The sequence below is a fragment of the Eleginops maclovinus genome, chromosome 20, assembly GCF_036324505.1.
Source record: "Eleginops maclovinus isolate JMC-PN-2008 ecotype Puerto Natales chromosome 20, JC_Emac_rtc_rv5, whole genome shotgun sequence".
In the NCBI taxonomy this organism is placed as follows: domain Eukaryota; kingdom Metazoa; phylum Chordata; class Actinopteri; order Perciformes; family Eleginopidae; genus Eleginops; species Eleginops maclovinus.
Genome location: NC_086368.1, coordinates 14,081,296 through 14,098,767, shown reverse-complemented (window position 1 = coordinate 14,098,767; position 17,472 = coordinate 14,081,296). Strand labels below are relative to the sequence as shown.

Below are 17,472 nucleotides of genomic sequence, written 5' to 3'. Positions count from 1 at the left end.
CTCCACACAATGTCCAGTTTGGCATCCTCTCACATTTCAACATACTAAAATGTTCTGGACTATTGTGCACAGCAAATGTTGTTAAGATGCTTGCTCTCTTTTTTCTTTTGTCATATTGCATTCTGCATCTGTGAAGCTATTGAATAAAAAAATGTTTTGTTTATCCTCTTTACTTATATATTTTGTTTGTTTCAAAGAAGAAGTGCTGGGAAAAGGTGCTTAGGTCCTTTTCATAAGTATCAATACCACAAAAACAACAACTCAATTCAAAGTAAGATTAAAAAGAGAAATATTATCTACAAACTGTACTTCAGTTTTATATTAAATTTGTATATTAACGTTTTAGAGGTGTATGCTATTGTTCTATTGTATTGTATTGTATTTTTTTTATTTTGTAGGCTATTATATGTTTTATAATAGGATCAAACGGAAACACACGTTAGTGCAGAGTACAACTAACTCAACATTTTTCCTAACTATGTGTAAGTACTTTTTCCACCCCTGGAAAAGCATGTGGGTAACTGCAGTATTACTACAATACATTATGATTGATATGGATTATTTAACCTTTGCACACTTTAATTAGACAAGGTGATATTTTGTATTATTGAAAATCAGTTATAACATAGTAATACATATGAACGCGCAAATGACCAGCGAGCACATAACATGAAAGAGAGAACAACAGCCACATTATTGGTCCTGTAACACACACTAAGGACTATACTGGCAAGCCTTTGATGCCACCTTGTGGGACGGTAAAGCATTACGCATAGCCAATGTTATACTCCATGTGGTCTAAATGGCATGCAGCTAAAATGTCTAACAGAGTGACGGTGATACTACTAAAGATGCAGGACACGTAATTGTTGTTTTTTCAATCTCTACTGAGGTCGCAACGAAAACACTTGAGCAGCAGCCTCCACATTGGCCTCAGCATGAACTCTCTCGATCAAAACACATGAGACTTTCCATCTGCCACATTGTCACACACGATTGGACGCCTACACGTATAAACCACCTGCAACTGATAGCGTGAGATCAGATAAGTGATCCACTGTGTTCAGCGCGTGGCTAAAAGGTGAACGATTTTTCATTGCCATGCGCAGCGTCCCGTTTCTCATGGGTTCAGTTGTTGTGGCAACTGTAAACATTCTGTGTGCACGGTTGCTATGGTAAGGGTCAGCGGGAAGGAAGCAGGACTGTGCGAAACTGTAGACAGAGGTCGGGATAGTGGCGATGTGACAGGTTTGTATAGGCTGTTAATGTTCATGTTGTTTTTTTTCATAGATTACACGTTGAGCACGGTTATTGCTAACTGTAGATGTGTTTCCTACTATACCTGCTCTTTTGTGCATGTCTATGTAGAACACTGTGTGTGTGTGTGTGTGTGTGTGTGTGTGTGTGTGTGTGTGTGTGTGTGTGTGTGTGTGTGTGTGTGTGTGTGTGTGTGTGTGTGTGTGTGTGTGTGTGTGTGTGTGTGTGTGTATGTGTGTGTGTGTGTGTGTGTGTGTGTGTGTGTGTGTGTTTTTGCGCATGGGTTACTAACTGAGATGCTGTGACAGATTTAGATGCCTGCTTGACCCAATTTACATCCTTCAGCTAGGTCCCAGTACATTCCAGTTTATGTAATGGTATGTACATGGTCTTGGTCTTAGAGTAAAGATGTTTTTGTATCTGTCTTTCTGTCCTATAAATGATAATATGATAATCTGAAAAGGATGCTTTTGTTTACATATTTCTGGTCCCACAGAACTTTGTTGATCTGATGACAAGATTAATTCCTAGTAAAATGCAACAAGTGCCAGGTAAGTGGGTAGATTTGCATACAAATGCCTGCACATGTGTGCACACAGTTGCTTTATACAGAGATTTCACCAAGCAGTTTGTCTCAGTGTTACAATCCACAGGGGCTCCAGTTGAAGGGAGGTTACGTCGTAATGTGCCAAGCCTGCCAGCGATCAAGCCTGACAAGCTGAAAACAGCCAAAACACTGGTAGAGAAGGCAGTGAAGGTGATTATATGTGAAACACAGACGTCACTGTACACCTCTGCATTTACACCCACTATTTTTTAATGTTATTTGTGCTGTATTTGACTCTTATTTATATGACTCCTCCACTCATGCTCAGCTGAGGAAGGTGTTTTCAGTGCAGGGGCCCTACCCTGTTATCCGTGCTGCCTTATGGTCCAGAGGGTGGGTTGAACGTCGTTTGCCTAATCCTACCCAGAAGGCACCGCATGGCCATGGCAATGAGGAGGAAGATGGCGGGGATGGTGATATCAGTGTTCATGTTACTGGTAAGACAATGGAGGCCAAACCCTATGAGAAAACAAAATGCACTGTAGATGCCAACAACACATAAAACAGCTATGTATGAGCGACTGATTTACTGGGGAAGGAATGGATGTCCAACATAACCTCACTGTATAATTAACAAAGAACAATTTTATCGTTACCACTCTACAATAAGACTACCCTTATAAAGTATTCATAAAGCGTTTATAATTAGGTTATAAACACTTTATTAATTATTAAGAACCATTTATAAACCAGTTCTAACATAGTTTTCATACATCAACACAGGCTCACTATTTGGCAAGATGACTTAGCCTTATATTGGCTACCAAGCTTACTTACCTTGGTATCTGTTGTTCACTGAGTTGATTCTCCCCCCATCCATCTTGATGTTAACTGTTACTGGTCACTAACTGACATTTTAATTGCAAGTAAAATATCCTTTTAATTAAATAATTCCCATAGTTGTAAACAATTATCTTATAATCTTATGTGTTATCATCATTGTTACAAATCATTATGATTATTATCATTGGCGTCATAGTAAGTGTTGTCAATTTTTTTTAATCATCCATATTAAATCTTTTAGTTAAGACGGTGATTTAAATTTGGTATAATAAAAAGATCAGTAACATGTTCTCTTAACTATCAAAGCTAAAAGAGCAGGAGAGGTTAGGATATATGTAATTTGAGCACTAGATTAGATGGATACAAGGATACCACTCACCTGATAAATGATACATTGGGTACCACGTTACAGACAGCAACCTACAACAAAGTCCCCTACCCTTTTAACACACTGCCCTACATATGTACTGTAAGCCTGCATGCACCATCAAATATGCACACTCTTTACTTATCTCTCTACAGAGAGAGTGGATGAAGGCGAAAAAGACGAGACCCTCGTTGACATGTATGACCTCATGGTAAGATAACGTTCAAGTGAACCAACAATAAACTGACATCTTGTGCATCTAAGAGCGGATGTGCTATTACTGCATTCTCAGAAAACTTCATCTCCATGTCTCTTTTGTGAATCTAGCCGTTCATATAAGCAGCACATTCACCTTTTTTCACACTTTTGCCAAAACTTTTATAGTCGCGCATGGTCCGAAATGAAACACCTTATTTCCACTGGACAACACGCCGGGATTACATCAACTGTCGCTCCTTAAGGAATGATCAAATGATCAACCACTATGCGAATTCTGGGACATTTACTACCAAGGTATCATCTCATAAGAGATTCCAATGATTATGTACCAAAATGGCCTGGTTTTCTCTATCTCCTAAGTATATTTGTCTCTTTCTTCAAGGTTGGGCTTTGTGTTAACCTGCGTAACCTTCAGTGGTTTGATACAGCTGATCCCGACACCTTCTTCCCAAGGTGCTACAGGCTTGGAGCAGAGGATGAACAGCATGCATTCATAGGTCTGATGTGTGGTTGTATTTACTTATTGGTCAACATAACGCTGAATTAAAGATGCAAAGAAGTTTCCAGGTGAAAATTGTAGCTGTAAATATAGATGGACAAAGATACAAATGGGCTCACATCAGATGTCTTCTCTTTTTATGATGATATCATCTTTAGCAGAACAACATGCCCTTTCTCTCTCTTTGTGCTCTTGTCTTATTGTTTTGTTTTCTATGACAATGAAGAGGATTTCAGGAGAACAGCATGCACGAGTCTGCTGCAGCATGTAGTTGAGACACGTAGAAGGGCAACAGACCAAACAGAGGGTGAGGAACAAAAAGCCAAAACAGCGTTCTTCTTGGTAATTAAATAAATTAAGTTATCACCACACCATTTTTTTTATTGAGAACAAACATTTTTTCTCTCTACAGAGTTGGATAATGTGGAGTATCAAGTTGTTGGTCCAGGAATGGTTGACATGGCTTTGCACGTGTGTCAGGAGTTTCTCAGTGTTTTAGAGCATGGCGACATTGATTCAACTGCAGAAACATCACCCTCAGTGAAGGAACAGCAGTGGGCAGAGTTTCTGCAAGACTACTACAAGGTTGTGCAGTAAGTATGTTTTCATGGAGTTTCATGGGACTGCCTAAATGATCTTGCTGAGGTCAGACTTAGTGTATCTGCAGTTCTGACAGCCCAAGTAGACATCACTGGAATGATACAGCAGCTCCCAGTCCCACCCTATTGTATACTGTACAAATACTATAAAATATACAAGATACTGCATGCTAATATTTAAAGGGTAATATATTTATTTAAGTTGGACTAAATCAGATGAATAATGCCCAGGTATGCAAACAGGCGTCATTGAGATGCACAATAACAACACTACTGATGATTTCAATCTAAAATAAACTATGAACTGGGAGCAGCTCCCCTTCATCATCCTTGTGCATTGTATTGGACAGTAGTGTCTTATTAACCTCACTTGACCAATTTAACTCGTTTTATTATAAAATGTCCCTTTCTATGAATAAACAGTTTGGCTACTTAAGTACTGTACTCTTCAGTATGGAATCAAAATGACTGTCTGAAGTAATGCATTATATAAGGAATTATTGAAAACTCACTTAGTTAAAATAATAAACTCTTCATGTTTTTAGTGAAGCTGCATTGATCAGGAGTAGCAGAGTGTTTGTGGAGCGCTGCCAGGCCATGTTAATCAGACTGCAGGAAGTTTGCCCTCAGCTTGATACTGATGGTCTAAACAACATCTGGATCGTCAAACCCGGTGCCAAGTCAAGAGGACGAGGTGAGGTTTTGAGAAATAAAAACAACATATACAATTATAGTTACATGGGAATCTTATTTATGAATAGTTTACTGAAAATAACATTGAAAAAGGAACATGCCATGGTTACTTGATGTCACTATTGCTTTCTTTTTCTACTTTTACTTCTTCTCAGCTTTAGTATGCTGAACACATTTAAGCCTGCTTTTTTGGTCCTCAGAAACACCATCCTCTTAGTTTAAAGTAATCATGTCTCAACCAACCCCCTAGGTATAATGTGCATGAATCGCATGGAAGAGATTTTGGCACTAGTGGACAGTGACAGAGCCCTGAGTAAGGAGAGCAAGTGGGTGATTCAGAAATACCTGGAACGTCCTCTGTTGGTCTATGGCACCAAGTTTGACCTCCGCCAGTGGTTCCTGGTCACAGACTGGAATCCCCTGACTGTCTGGTTCTACAGAGAGTGCTACCTGCGGTTTTCCACTCAGCCCTACTCGACCAAAACTCTGGACAGGTCAGACAGACACAAAATATAATTTAATTTTGTTCTTGACCGTTGCTATATAATGCATCTGAAATGTTATGTGGAGGATATGATTCATCAATTCAAGTAAGATCGAGTTTCATTTAAAACATGATTTACACTTACCTTCATGGCCTTATTTCTTTTATGATTCCTCAGCTCAGTCCACCTGTGCAACAACTCCATCCAAAAGCACTTTCAGCCGTCCTGTGAGCGCCATCCAAGGGTGCCTAAGGATAACATGTGGTCCTGCTCTCAGTTTAAGGCTTTTCTGCAGTTGCAGGGCCGTGGGGCAGAGTGGGAGTCAGTTGTGGTCCCAGGCATGAAGCAAGCGGTGGTCCGTGCTCTGCAGACATCCCAGGACCTGGTCGAGCCCCGCAAGGCTAGCTTTGAGCTCTACGGAGCTGACTTTATGCTGAGCAGAGATCTGAGGCCTTGGCTTCTGGAGATCAACGCCAGTCCGACCATGGCCTGCTCCACTACTGTGACTGCTCGCCTCTGCCCTGCTGTGCAACTGGACACACTGAGGGTGGTGCTCGACACACGCACTGATCCTAGTGCTTACACAGGAAGCTTTGAGCTTATATTCAAACAGGTTGGAATACGTTCACATGTCATGCCTTTGCAATAGCTTATCATTTCCAGGGGAAGTACACTGAATTATAGAGGCCACACCAAGTGCATTTATTTTTGTCTTACTCTATCACCCTACCAGGCTGCAGTTGAAGTTCCCCAGTATGTAGGAGTAAACCTGGTGGTGGAAGGAGCCCCCATAAGGAGATCCAGATCTTTACTTCATAGACAAACTGTTATTTCTAACACACCGCTCACCATGCAGCTCCCTCCACACCAGTCGATTTCAGAAGAGGTTGAAACGACACATAAATCATTAGGTCAGAGTGTGTCCTGTGCAGTCTCTGCTTTCTGTCATTCAGGCAAAGAGAACCAAACTGCTGGAGAGAAAAAGAGGCAGCTGACATCAACATCTCCTAAAAGGGAATGCGAAGGGAGGAAAGATGCTCAGAATACCTGCTGTGTTCGAAGGTTGGGTCGCAGTCTGGCATGTCAAATACCCCTGGTGGTACACACTGAACCTCAGAGGAAAGCACCACGTTTGGGTTTGATTCTTGGTGCTAACGGGGAAACTCTGGTTCCACGGAGCTTCTCCTTTTCCCTCAGCCCCCCTCACAGCATGTCAGATAGCAAATCTCAAGCCAACCAAGGCCATGGATCACACATCACTAGATCTTTTCTTCCCCAGACAGTTTTCGATCCTCAACACAGGACTCCTATCCGGGTGTTTCCATCCCTCCGCAGTCCCCTTCCTACCCTGGAGGTCGTAAGCTTGCGACCAAACGTTGTGGCTGGAAACACAGCCTGTCGTTATCCAGACTTGTCCTCTCATCTCAGCGTCCACAGGCCTCAGTTATTCCTCTGCCCTCAAAGGCAGAGCATGGCTAAATATAAAGCGCAGTGCACAGGGAAACATAAACATTGAAATTGAGTTTTTAAAAAAGCAAACAAACAGTTGAAAGTGCTAAAGAAATGTTGTTAACAATAACACAGTTATCATGCCTGACAATCAACAAATAAAACGTATATACATCCCAACATACTATTAACATTTGGATTTAGATTTTATTGGTTAAAAAAAACAAGACAATGTTGTTGAGCGATAGAGACATTTCCAATCATTCCCAGGCTTTAAATGTACAACAGTAAAGTTAATATTAATACTTTGAGATGATTGTATTAGGAGAAAAGTGTTACACAATCCATTTACTCAAGTGGTATATTTGAACCATGTTGTGGTTTGTCTGAATTGAAATGTGTATGATTTATGATGTTGTGAATCACTTATGTAAGAGTGATACTGGTTCGAAGTTAATTTGTATTAAAACAAAGGAACCAAAAGAGTTAATTGAAGTGTCTCCAGTGTAGCAGATATTTCAAGCTGACTGGGAAGAAAATAATGTCATGAAATGACCACTGGTTTTTGGTTCTGCAGTAAAGGGCTAATTTTCATGATAACAGGATGTAGGTATATTAAATACCCAGCAGGGGGCAATAAATGCTAAACTATAAGACTGCGTGTTAATGGCATACATCTTCAACAACGCCTGGCAAATCATGGTCTTTGAGCCTGTCTGCCAAATCCTGAATGATTTAAACATTCTTCCATTTAAGTGACCAAATAAAAAATAAAAAAAGTCAACCGTTTTCTTAAAGAAATAAATAGCTCTGGGATTTTCCTGAACTACATGACTAAAAAAATAAACCACTGAAATTGAGAAGTGAAGATTTTTTCCCCTTAATTGGACAGGTTGACAAAAATAGAAACAGACAGGAAACAATGAGGGGAGGCAGAGATAGGTATGACGTGGATGTTGTGGTTACATGGTAAGCCTCGTAACCACTAGGCATCCAGGACCCAACTACTGAGATGAGTGCATGAGCATTATTTGACTGTAAAAATGTGTATATACTTGATTTAACCAGGTAGAAAGTCTCATTGAGATTACACTCTCTTTTTCAAGAGTGAACTGGCTAAGAGGGCAGCATGAACAATGTTACAACAAATAAACACAAACAAGACACAGGCAGATGAATACAGCTGTTGTAAAACACAAATGAAATGGACCATTATCTAGTCTATATGCAAATTAAATAAACAGTTATAAAGCACACACACTTGCACAATTTTAAAACGACTTCAATTCGGGGATATAAGAGCAATCTCATTGACTAAGAGTATTTTGTTCTCTGACCTTTAAAATGGACTTGTACCACCCATCGTGATAAAGTCTGACAGTTTCAGCTCATTCTGTACATGATTCCAGGAGTAAAAGTGTTTAATTAGCTGGAATAGTGGGTTTACTACAGCTCTAAAATTAGCTTGCAAATTATACCTCATGAAAGCCAGAAAACATTGAACTCCCAGTGATAAAACCACTAGACTAGAAATGTAGTTCAAGAAAATCCGTTTAGAAGGGACTAATGACATTTAAAATGCATGTCATGGCCTTCAGTTTGTGTGAACAGGGTAGACAACACTCAGAAATGATATTGGAAACAATAACAACACGAGTTTATGATGTTGCACATTGGAGACCTGGGTAGAAATCTTCAACAAGAGATAAGCCTTGTTGATTGTAAGTGCAATCACATAACACATTTGATTGCACAATACACGTTGTTGTTATTTTAAGTTGTATTACTTTCGATTATGCGTTTGTAAAAACAGAGCGAGATGTTCTTCTCACGGATAATTCTGGGATAATAGCATTTAATTTTTACCATATATTCAATTAAAAAAAAGAGAAAATGTCTCTCAGTCCATCATGTTTACAGGCCACAGATGGATCCCTATCATTGCCTCATGTGATTAATTCAAACTGTTTACACTCGCATGTATTTGCTTGTTGTTGTGTGAGTGGGCGCAGACGGTTAACCAGCAGGAGAGCTGGGCTACAGATCTGCCATTACATAAGTGTTTCCTGTGACAAGAATGTTGTGGCGCTGTTAAAGAACAGATTGCATTTCACTGATATTTTGTCCTTCTCTTTTATATACATACAGTCAAAGAGTTTCTCCACGGGAAAAAAAATACTTTATTAAAACACTTATATAATGTATACCAACATTTATAGACAAAATATGTACATTAAACATCTTTCATGTAGGTCCCAAAATATAACATTTCAAGTACCTCTTTCTATAGAAAACTAGTCTTATGGTAAAATGTTTACATTCAACTTCACTCCTCCGCTCTCCTTTTGAATCCAGTATTCATACAAAGTACAGAGGATAACAACTGAGATTTATCAGCTTTTCACAAGTAAAAGGCAATGGCAAGAACAAACACCAGGTTTGACTTGAGCAGAAACAGATGTTGTGTATGCAGACCAGGTCCAGCACAGTGCTACAGTATGTACACAGTTCTGAGTACACGTACAATTGTCCACGCTCTGCCCAACCTCTGCTTCTCCGGCGGACAGAGTGCGGCAACAGGTATCAAAAATAGAAATGTACAAGAAGTCTATGAACAATGGTTGCAGAAAATCCATCTAAAATGTCTGTTTGTCAATGAAAAACAAGACTTCTCATTCAGTGTGGTCATTTGGTGGCCCGTTCATTCATCCATTCAATGGGTGTACTCTTACTCTCTTCTGTACACACTTGAGGGAACCATTTTTTTATCTTATGGGGCCAGTCATCATAGTGTCTGGTTTAAAGGGCATTCTCATATTTGATAATGTTGACCTAAAGGGCGTAGGCAACAAACCTTTGGTGAGAAATTACTGCTAACATTTCGTGCAACACTTTCTAAAGTACAAAGATGGCGTGTCTCTATTGCAACAGCTACAAGGGTGATGCATCAGTGTCATCAGCGTTTTACTTTAACAGCAGCATCTAAAATGTCTTGCTTTACATTCATCCAAGTGTGTGTATGTGTGTGTGTTTGTTTTTGTGGATGTGTGCGGTCCAGTTCATATGATACATTAGCACTGAGTAATACCACAGAGCATTTAACATTCAAACAGAGCGTTACATCCTCCAAGTGTGGTCGGATGCTGCTCTCTCCTCCATCTCTTCCTGATCATTTCTCCAGTTTGCCATTTGACCTCCAGGCTGAGGAACAGAGGACAGGAATGAGAATGGATTATGGAAAGGATCAGTCATGTTCTCATTCCTACTGTTGTTTCTGCTCTGAGGTACGAGAACAGGATCATCTCTTCACTCCTGTTTCGCTTGTGTCTCAGTCTTTGGTTTCCAGGTTGATTGGTGGTACCTGCTTTAGTGCCTGAAGGAGGGCAGGGGAGTCCATGGGGGTCTGAGATATGGCTGAGGCTGGAGAACCTCCCCTTTGAGACAACAAAAGCTGAGGTGGAGATTGTCTTTCACTTGTCATAGTGGATGCAGAGCCTCCCATGCCAGGGTAAAGCATGGGCACAGCCCCGGGATACCAGCATTTCTCCAGCATGGGCAGGTAGGCTGCAGCAGAAGGTGGAATGAGGTAGAAAGGCATGCAGAGGGGGTGTGGAGGAGGCTGACGGTTAGGGGATACGCTCATGTAACTGCCATAACTGCAAGAGGACGATGATGTGGATGACTCTCCACCTGAGAGCAGCTCATCCTCAGATGACTCCACCCGGGGTCGTTTGTGCTGCGGATCCTCATCCTCCTGCTTTATGCTGGAGCTCTGCGTCCCGCCTAGCCCTCGCTTCAGCTGGCTTTCCTGACCGTAGAAATCAGGACGTCCCTGTGGCACCTTCTCTACCTCTCCCCCATAGCCGCTGTCTGTATCCGTATCACTGCCACTCTGCTCACTGCTCATTGGAGCATACGCCCGCTGGATGACAGGCACACAGTTCCTCCCATAGCCTTCGCTAGGTTTAGGGGGTGAGCTGCTGGGGATCTCCTTGTGCAGTGGGTGCTGGTGGTATGCAGGGATCTCCTCTGACTGAGGGCTGAGTGGAGTGCGGGGTCGGACTGGACCTTGCAGCACCTCTGCAGCTAAGTTGTGAAGGTGATTGATGACATGGGATGGCGTGAGGTCTCCATCCGTCTCATGATTGCCTAGAAACTGAAGCATTTCCTTGGTGCACATGTGGAAACCAGAGCGGAACATCTCCTCTGACTTCTCCTGGTTGATAGACGGGTGCTCTGTAAAAACAACAAGAGAACACACAGTCTGAATTTTTGCAGTTTGATATGGATGCCAACACTATATCCCAAGTCACTTATTAACCTTTAGCTCTTCAGAATTCTGTCATTGTATATTTAACTTGATAATTTGCATTCTGTCCAACACACCATCCTGCTGCATGTGCATTTTTTGTGTGTAAGTGATCTGCAGCTCACCAATTTGCATGCCGTTCTGCAGAGCGAGGATCTTCTGCTGCTGTTGCTCCAAAATAGAGGTGAGGGCTTTCACATGTTTCAGTGTAAGCTCTAAAACCACAGCCTTCTCCAGATGGCCCAGAGTCTGTCGGAAACACACACAGTCAGCATCTGTCTATGCTCTACTACTCTGCTACACATGCTCTTGGTTTTCTCATCATCAAAACACTACAGCAGCAATCACAAAATAATAAATAAGAGATGTTTAACATTATAGGAGCCATGTATATAAAAGCAACATGGATTCATGAGCATAAGGTTTATTGCAGTTGTTCTGTTTTTGTTTTGGACAGCATATAGGCTTTAAATTCCCAGGTTTAAACATTTACAAATGACAGGACACATCGTATTTAGTTTCTTCTTTTTGTGAACATCCTCTTCAGTGTGAGCTGTCATTTACTGACGCACACATGATGTAATACCACTGAACAGCCACTCGATGGTGCATGCAACTCAACACAGTGAATCCCATTATCCCTTTCAGCCACAACAGGAACTTACCGTGAGTTTCAGGTGCTCTGGTAATAAATCTTTCAACTGAGCGATGCACTCGTTTATCCGGTCACGCCTTTTCTTTTCAATAAGTCTGTGAGGCAGCTTGTAGGTTTCCTGCAATAAAAAAAAAAATCGTCATAATTTGTTAAATTCAGCTGCTCTGAGAGCACACAGTGATAGTTGTTTTAATATCAGAAGCTCCGATAGGAAGGACTCCAGAAGTTATGTCGTTGCATTAAGTAGGTCAACCATTTATGGGACTACCAAAATACTGCAAGGCTAATTTCTACCTTGGAGATCCTTTAAAAAAAACATGTGTTGTTAAAACTTAACAAGGTAGTAAAAAGCTAAATGATAACACACCTTGCTCTCCTCTCCTCTCTTCATTCCTCGCCTGGGTTTATAAACATACATCGGGAAATCCATCCTAAAAACATACGAAGACAGAACGTTAAGGTATGAGGTAATGGTTTGGTGAAGTATAAGGTACAGAAAAAATAAAACATCAGGTGCGTTTAAGGAAAGCATTTTTAAGTATAACTTACCCTTGCATGTCCGACAGATCAGTCTGGTGTTTGGACAGAGGAGGTGGTTGCGCGCTGGGAATTCGCTCCATTTTTTTTTACTCCAATTACGCAGTGAAGTCGATGTAGTGCAGTCAGAAACAAAAACGCATTTATATGTTCGTGATGAAAAAAGTTGGAAAATAGAAAATGCACTTAAATGCTTTTTTCTTTTAATATGGGCAAGGTTTGTAATAATTTCTTATATTTAATCGTAATAGTGTAAATGTTATATTTCTTGTGAAAAAAGTCCAAGTTAGTTCCTGCGATTTCCTGCCGCAGAATGAAGGTAACCCTGTTGGTGGCGCGTTTGGAAAGTGAGGGAGGACAGAGCGACGAGTTAAATAAACCCTCTGACTCTCTGCTCCGCCTGACCTACCTCTGTCACATGAGGCTCACGTGTTAAACGGCGCTGTATCCTCGGTGGAGGGACGGCCCACTTTCTACCGATGAGTAGTCTCAATGGGCGGCAGGAGTTCTACGTCAGAGCGCAGGGCGGAGCGTGTTGGATCCCGTGTACCTCCATGCTGAAGTGTATTGAAACAAGGCTGCGTGCGCCACGGCTGCGAGAACGTGCTGGCAGCGAAAGAGTAAAGGAGTTCAATCGGCCTTGCAGCACGAGGCGAGTGGGAATGGCGCCAAAAATGCATACAATTACTCCATTAAAAATGTCATATCAATTTGCAGGATTATTATACTGCAGTAATGCTTAATGTAATCAAGTGCAATGGAATCCCTAAACTGAGTGTTTTCTGATGCATAGATGTTTGTTTTTAAATATATGTATACTCAACATTTCATTGATTATGTAGGAACAATATCAGCTTATTACAATGTTACCGTTGTCCCTTGTTGCCAACTATTTACTTTTATTATGTTCACTTACATTCTATAATGATGCTACTATTTTTGTTTTTATGGACGTTTACTTATTTGGATAGTCTCTTTTATTTAATATCTTAGTCTACTACTCTAATAATCGCATTTTGTCTTGAGCTTTCACCCTAAGCTGTACATTTGGAAATGTCCCTGCTGTGGGATGAATAAAAGATTTCTGAATCTGATTCTGAAGCCTAATTATTTTCCTTCTAAGTTCCTGTAGAACATAAATCAACATATTTGATAACACGTTCAGCATAGAATCATATTTAATACATTCAGGAGTATTCTGTATCAAAAAGTGTGCAGCAGACAGGTGCAATCAGGTTTAAACGGTGTGACCAGGGCGTGAAAACCACGTGTACTTATGAGTGTTTGATAGTGTGGAGGGTTTGTTGTGATGAGGCGGTGCCAGCTGTCACGTTGATCTCCTCATGGCACTGGGAGCCTGCTGAGCGCGCAGGGCACATCTAGCTCATCCAGCACAAGTCGGCTGCACCTGTCTGCTGCAGGCTATAAGCACTGATCACACAAACACCCTCTCTTGAATGCTGATTTTCAGAAAGTAGGCCTACAATTGGTTGCAACATGACAGATTAACGCACAAAGGATTGATGGCAATGACATTGAATTGATAATGATTCCTCAATTATTTCACTTAGGGGCAATATAATAATATCTCTTTACTCTCTTAAATGTCTTCAAAACCATAAGTAACACATTCCCATTAACAATGTTCTTCTATAAAATAATACGATAATTAATTGGCCGTAGAGTTTGATTCTGTACTAATAAATGTAACAAGTTTTTCAGCCTGTATTAGACTCTTACAGTCCTATAACAGCTTAATGACCTTTAATCTAGATATTTACATGAATACACCAACAGTTTGTAACTCAAAGTAGTATGTTAAGATGGACCTTTTTTTAACTGTCAAATTATGAGTCATTTTTTGCTAGTTTAAGTCAGTGTGGATTAATGATGTATTTTAAATACAAAACTTGTATTTTTTGCTTATATATTTAATCACTGATTTGATATTATATACCAACACATGTTCGTTTGGACTATACATCTAATTTATCTGACAAAAACAAGTGAGGAAAGAAGCATCTGCCACAGAGCCATAAGCATTGACCATTTTCATAAATACATCTTCATACTTTCAGAAAAGTAGATGATTTACCAGAAATAAATTAACAAGGGTCTTTATTCAAAATAGTTAACCAATTTTCTGCAAATATTTCCTTAGTAAATTAAATATAAATAGGATGGGCTGTCGGAAAACAACAATGGCAAACCTTGAACCAAGTCTTGGCAAACACAATTTAAGATTTAATCAGATTATAATGAAATCCCGATAATGGCAAATGTGCATGTGTGTTTTAATTCAATCATCTTGTAACAAGACCATAGTTGTTTTCAGCATAAAGCTGAAAAAAATGTCTATTCTGTTGGACAAAGTATTTCCGAACATTACAATATCTGCTGATAAAATGTTTAATTGGACAAAAGCTTGAGCTGCTGTTAAAGGTATTATAATAAGCCTTTTAAAAATGTTATGGAGGCAAAGTCTCTTTACTGTTGCAGAAAAGTATTTAGGATAAGCTGTATTTATAATATTGTCAGTTGTAAAAAAAAAAGAAGCCAGTTTTATAATTGAAAAACAAATACTATCATCAATCGGTGATGTGATAAAATCCCAAAAGGTCAAGTTAAACTAAAACTTTGCAACCTCTGTTGACACTCTACAAGGCAACATATTTCCTCATAATAAGATAAGGGCACTTCCTGATTTCTAGACTACAGGTAATATTTAATCTTCCACCCGTTTCCAAATGTACTTTTCTGTGAAGCTCTTCATTCATCTGACTGCCACACTTTATTGTCAATTATGTTTGGGTCTTTGCCTTGACCTCTAAATCATGCGGATACTCTTTAACACTCAGCAACAGATTATTTTACACACTTGTTTATTTAAATAGACTCCAACAATGGAATGTTTCATTTCAGACACAAACCATCTATTAATATAAAAGTTCAGTTTGGTCAAGCAGCACTCCAAAATTATACCTATTAGTTTTCTCTATTTTCCCCTCACAAATGCGCAGACACGCAAACAGTCATTCTCTAGTGGGGCTTTACAAAGTGACGTAACAATCATTTGTGTGCTACAGAAAATATCAGTGCTTTAGGACTAAATGGATGAAAAAAAGATTACATAATTCAGTGCAGAGAAGAATATACATCTAATTTAACCAACGTTTCTCCCAAAATCCTATATATTTGGTTCAACTGTTTGATTCCAATGTGACTTCATATCACTTCTATTCCTAAAAACAACATGGAACCAGCTTCAGAGACAAGCAGTCACTTGATTGGCTCCTTCTCCATAGTGGGTCTATATCAATATTAAGAATTACAGAGAAGTTACTAACAGGTCAGTATGTACTCCTAACAAGTGTTAATGTCTCCTCAAAAGCTGTTTTAATCGTAAGAGTCTTTCAATGAACACAAGTTGTACTTGAGATTGCAAAATATTGTGAAGTGATTATGAAACTTTGCAAATAATGTTGACCTCTTCAGGAGTGTTTACAGGTGTTGTGTGTCCCGTAATATATATATGTATTATACATATCCCGAAAAAAAGAAATCAATTCTTATTGGGACATTCCTGTCATTAAGTATTCCTTTTCCTATCAGTCAAAAGCAACATGTGTTTAATAAAAACACAGAAATGTTATCCTCATATGACATGAGTTTGCTGGTTTATCACTGATGATTAACATCCCATTACAAAGCTACTTGGGAGGAATAACACCCTCAGGAACAATGGCTGACCTTTGGCATGCTGTTAGTATGGTACAAGGCAGAAGGCATTAGGGGTAGTAAAGCTGAATTCAGTGTTTTTGTCTCCTAAACCCACAGGACTCGCTTCTCAGGTCCCGAGGCACTTGGTGCATACTCTACCCACACAGACACATCCACACTACAGTCCGCGAGTAACATACTCAAATAACTTTTGCTTCACCCAGACACTCAGAAGCACGCATGTTGTAGAAACAGTTATTGTAGGAGTTTCTGGTGAAGTATACAGTCAGACATTGACCTAAACACATACTGAAGACGGACTTCATTTGGCATTCTCCTGTCCAACGTGAGGTGCACTGGCAGGAGTGCTCAGGCACTGGTGAAACTGGCCCCAAGGGCCCTCAGGCAGGCTGCTGGGGATTGATGTTCATATGAGGAGGATGACCAAGAAGACCAATTCGTTGCTTCTGCTTCCTCTGCTCCGTCATCTACAGAGGGAAAATGAAAAACGGTAGTTGACTACGAGCTAGCAGACATGGCTAAAAATCAATGTTGTGGTTTTACAGAGGTACAGGTAGCCTTATGTGTGTTGGTGGTGTTTATGGCTATCTATTCCTATTCTTCAAGCTAAGCTAAGCTAACTGGTTGCTGGAAGGAGCTTTCAATTTAAAGAGGAGTATCGAACATCACATCCTAATTATTTAATACTCATTAATTATTGTGGTGGTATGGTAACGGTAATTATTGGTATTTGTAAAAATGAAACTATTCCTTAATAGCCTTTCCCATGTAATTGTTCATTAAACAACTTTTTGGTTTTGAGTAATAACAATACTAGTATGTTGTCAATAACGTCCAAAGGCTGAACACTGAAGCAATCTGAAAAAAGGCAACCAGTTAAAATGTTAGTGTACACCCAACTGAGATAGTGCATGATTTACTGTCAAGGTATACCTGCTCCTTGAGCTCAGTCAGCTGTCCTGACAGGTTGCACACCAGCCTCATGGTGGACTCCAGCTTCTCCTGCAGGTTCCTGATTTCATTTTGCTCACCCTCTGCATCACTGCTCACCAGTGACATGGCTCGCATTCGTGGGAACCAGTCCAGGTTGTGCTCCTGTGGTCGACCAAGCACATAAGCCACGGACTTTAGTACATTTACTAGTTAATAATGTTAAGTCATGTCAAAAAAGTATTGGTCATTTTAAACAGGAAGGTGCTAGTGTTTGGAAATCAAGGGCTTGAATCTGATTACACAATGGAGTCAGTCTGTTTTTGAAGAAACATGCCTGCC

The 17,472-nt window shown here is 40.1% G+C and overlaps 3 protein-coding genes across 7 annotated transcripts in view; 1 reads left to right on the top strand and 2 right to left on the bottom strand.

Moving 5' to 3' along the window:
* Positions 1-1,223: 1,223 nt before the first annotated feature.
* On the top strand, positions 1,224-8,898 carry ttll3 (tubulin tyrosine ligase-like family, member 3). Its single transcript, XM_063910912.1, has 14 exons — positions 1,224-1,248; positions 1,566-1,634; positions 1,754-1,808; positions 1,896-2,014; positions 2,133-2,301; positions 3,170-3,225; positions 3,399-3,527; positions 3,616-3,730; positions 3,959-4,039; positions 4,145-4,325; positions 4,877-5,025; positions 5,275-5,518; positions 5,687-6,122; positions 6,243-8,898. The coding sequence occupies exons 2-14, from the start codon at positions 1,632-1,634 to the stop codon at positions 7,023-7,025; spliced, it is 2,520 nt and encodes an 839-aa protein (XP_063766982.1). The 5' UTR covers positions 1,224-1,248; positions 1,566-1,631; the 3' UTR covers positions 7,026-8,898.
* A 216-nt stretch (positions 8,899-9,114) lies between these two features.
* On the bottom strand, positions 9,115-12,872 carry LOC134882900 (class E basic helix-loop-helix protein 40-like). Its single transcript, XM_063910913.1, has 5 exons — positions 12,472-12,872; positions 12,290-12,353; positions 11,933-12,040; positions 11,393-11,516; positions 9,115-11,194 (listed from the first exon to the last, which is right to left on the bottom strand). Exons 1-5 carry the CDS (start codon positions 12,540-12,542, stop codon positions 10,287-10,289), a joined length of 1,275 nt encoding a protein of 424 aa, XP_063766983.1. The 5' UTR covers positions 12,543-12,872; the 3' UTR covers positions 9,115-10,286.
* Positions 12,873-14,560: 1,688 nt separating this feature from the next.
* The window catches only part of LOC134883603 (inositol 1,4,5-trisphosphate receptor type 1), a 59,598-nt gene continuing 56,686 nt past the window's right edge, over positions 14,561-17,472 (bottom strand). For all 5 annotated transcript variants that reach the window (XM_063912057.1, XM_063912061.1, XM_063912058.1 and 2 more), the window contains 2 exons: positions 17,134-17,295; positions 14,561-16,667 (listed from right to left, as the gene is read on the bottom strand). In XM_063912057.1, the coding sequence (XP_063768127.1) occupies positions 16,581-16,667; positions 17,134-17,295 (249 nt within the window). In that variant the 3' untranslated portion in view covers positions 14,561-16,580. The remainder of the gene's footprint in view (positions 16,668-17,133; positions 17,296-17,472) is intronic.

Coding starts and splice junctions, on each gene's coding strand:
- ttll3 (XM_063910912.1), top strand. Junction 1,809..1,895: donor TAAAATGCAACAAGTGCCAG/GTAAGTGGGTAG, acceptor AGTTTGTCTCAG/TGTTACAATCCACAGGGGCT. Junction 4,040..4,144: donor GGCAACAGACCAAACAGAGG/GTGAGGAACAAA, acceptor TTCTCTCTACAG/AGTTGGATAATGTGGAGTAT.
- LOC134882900 (XM_063910913.1), bottom strand. CDS start 12,542: ATGGAGCGAATTCCCAGCGCGCAACCACCTCCTCTGTCCAAACACCAG. Junction 12,041..12,289: donor AGAGAGGAGAGGAGAGCAAG/GTGTGTTATCAT, acceptor TTTTTATTGCAG/GAAACCTACAAGCTGCCTCA. Junction 11,195..11,392: donor GCAGAACGGCATGCAAATTG/GTGAGCTGCAGA, acceptor TTGTTTTTACAG/AGCACCCGTCTATCAACCAG.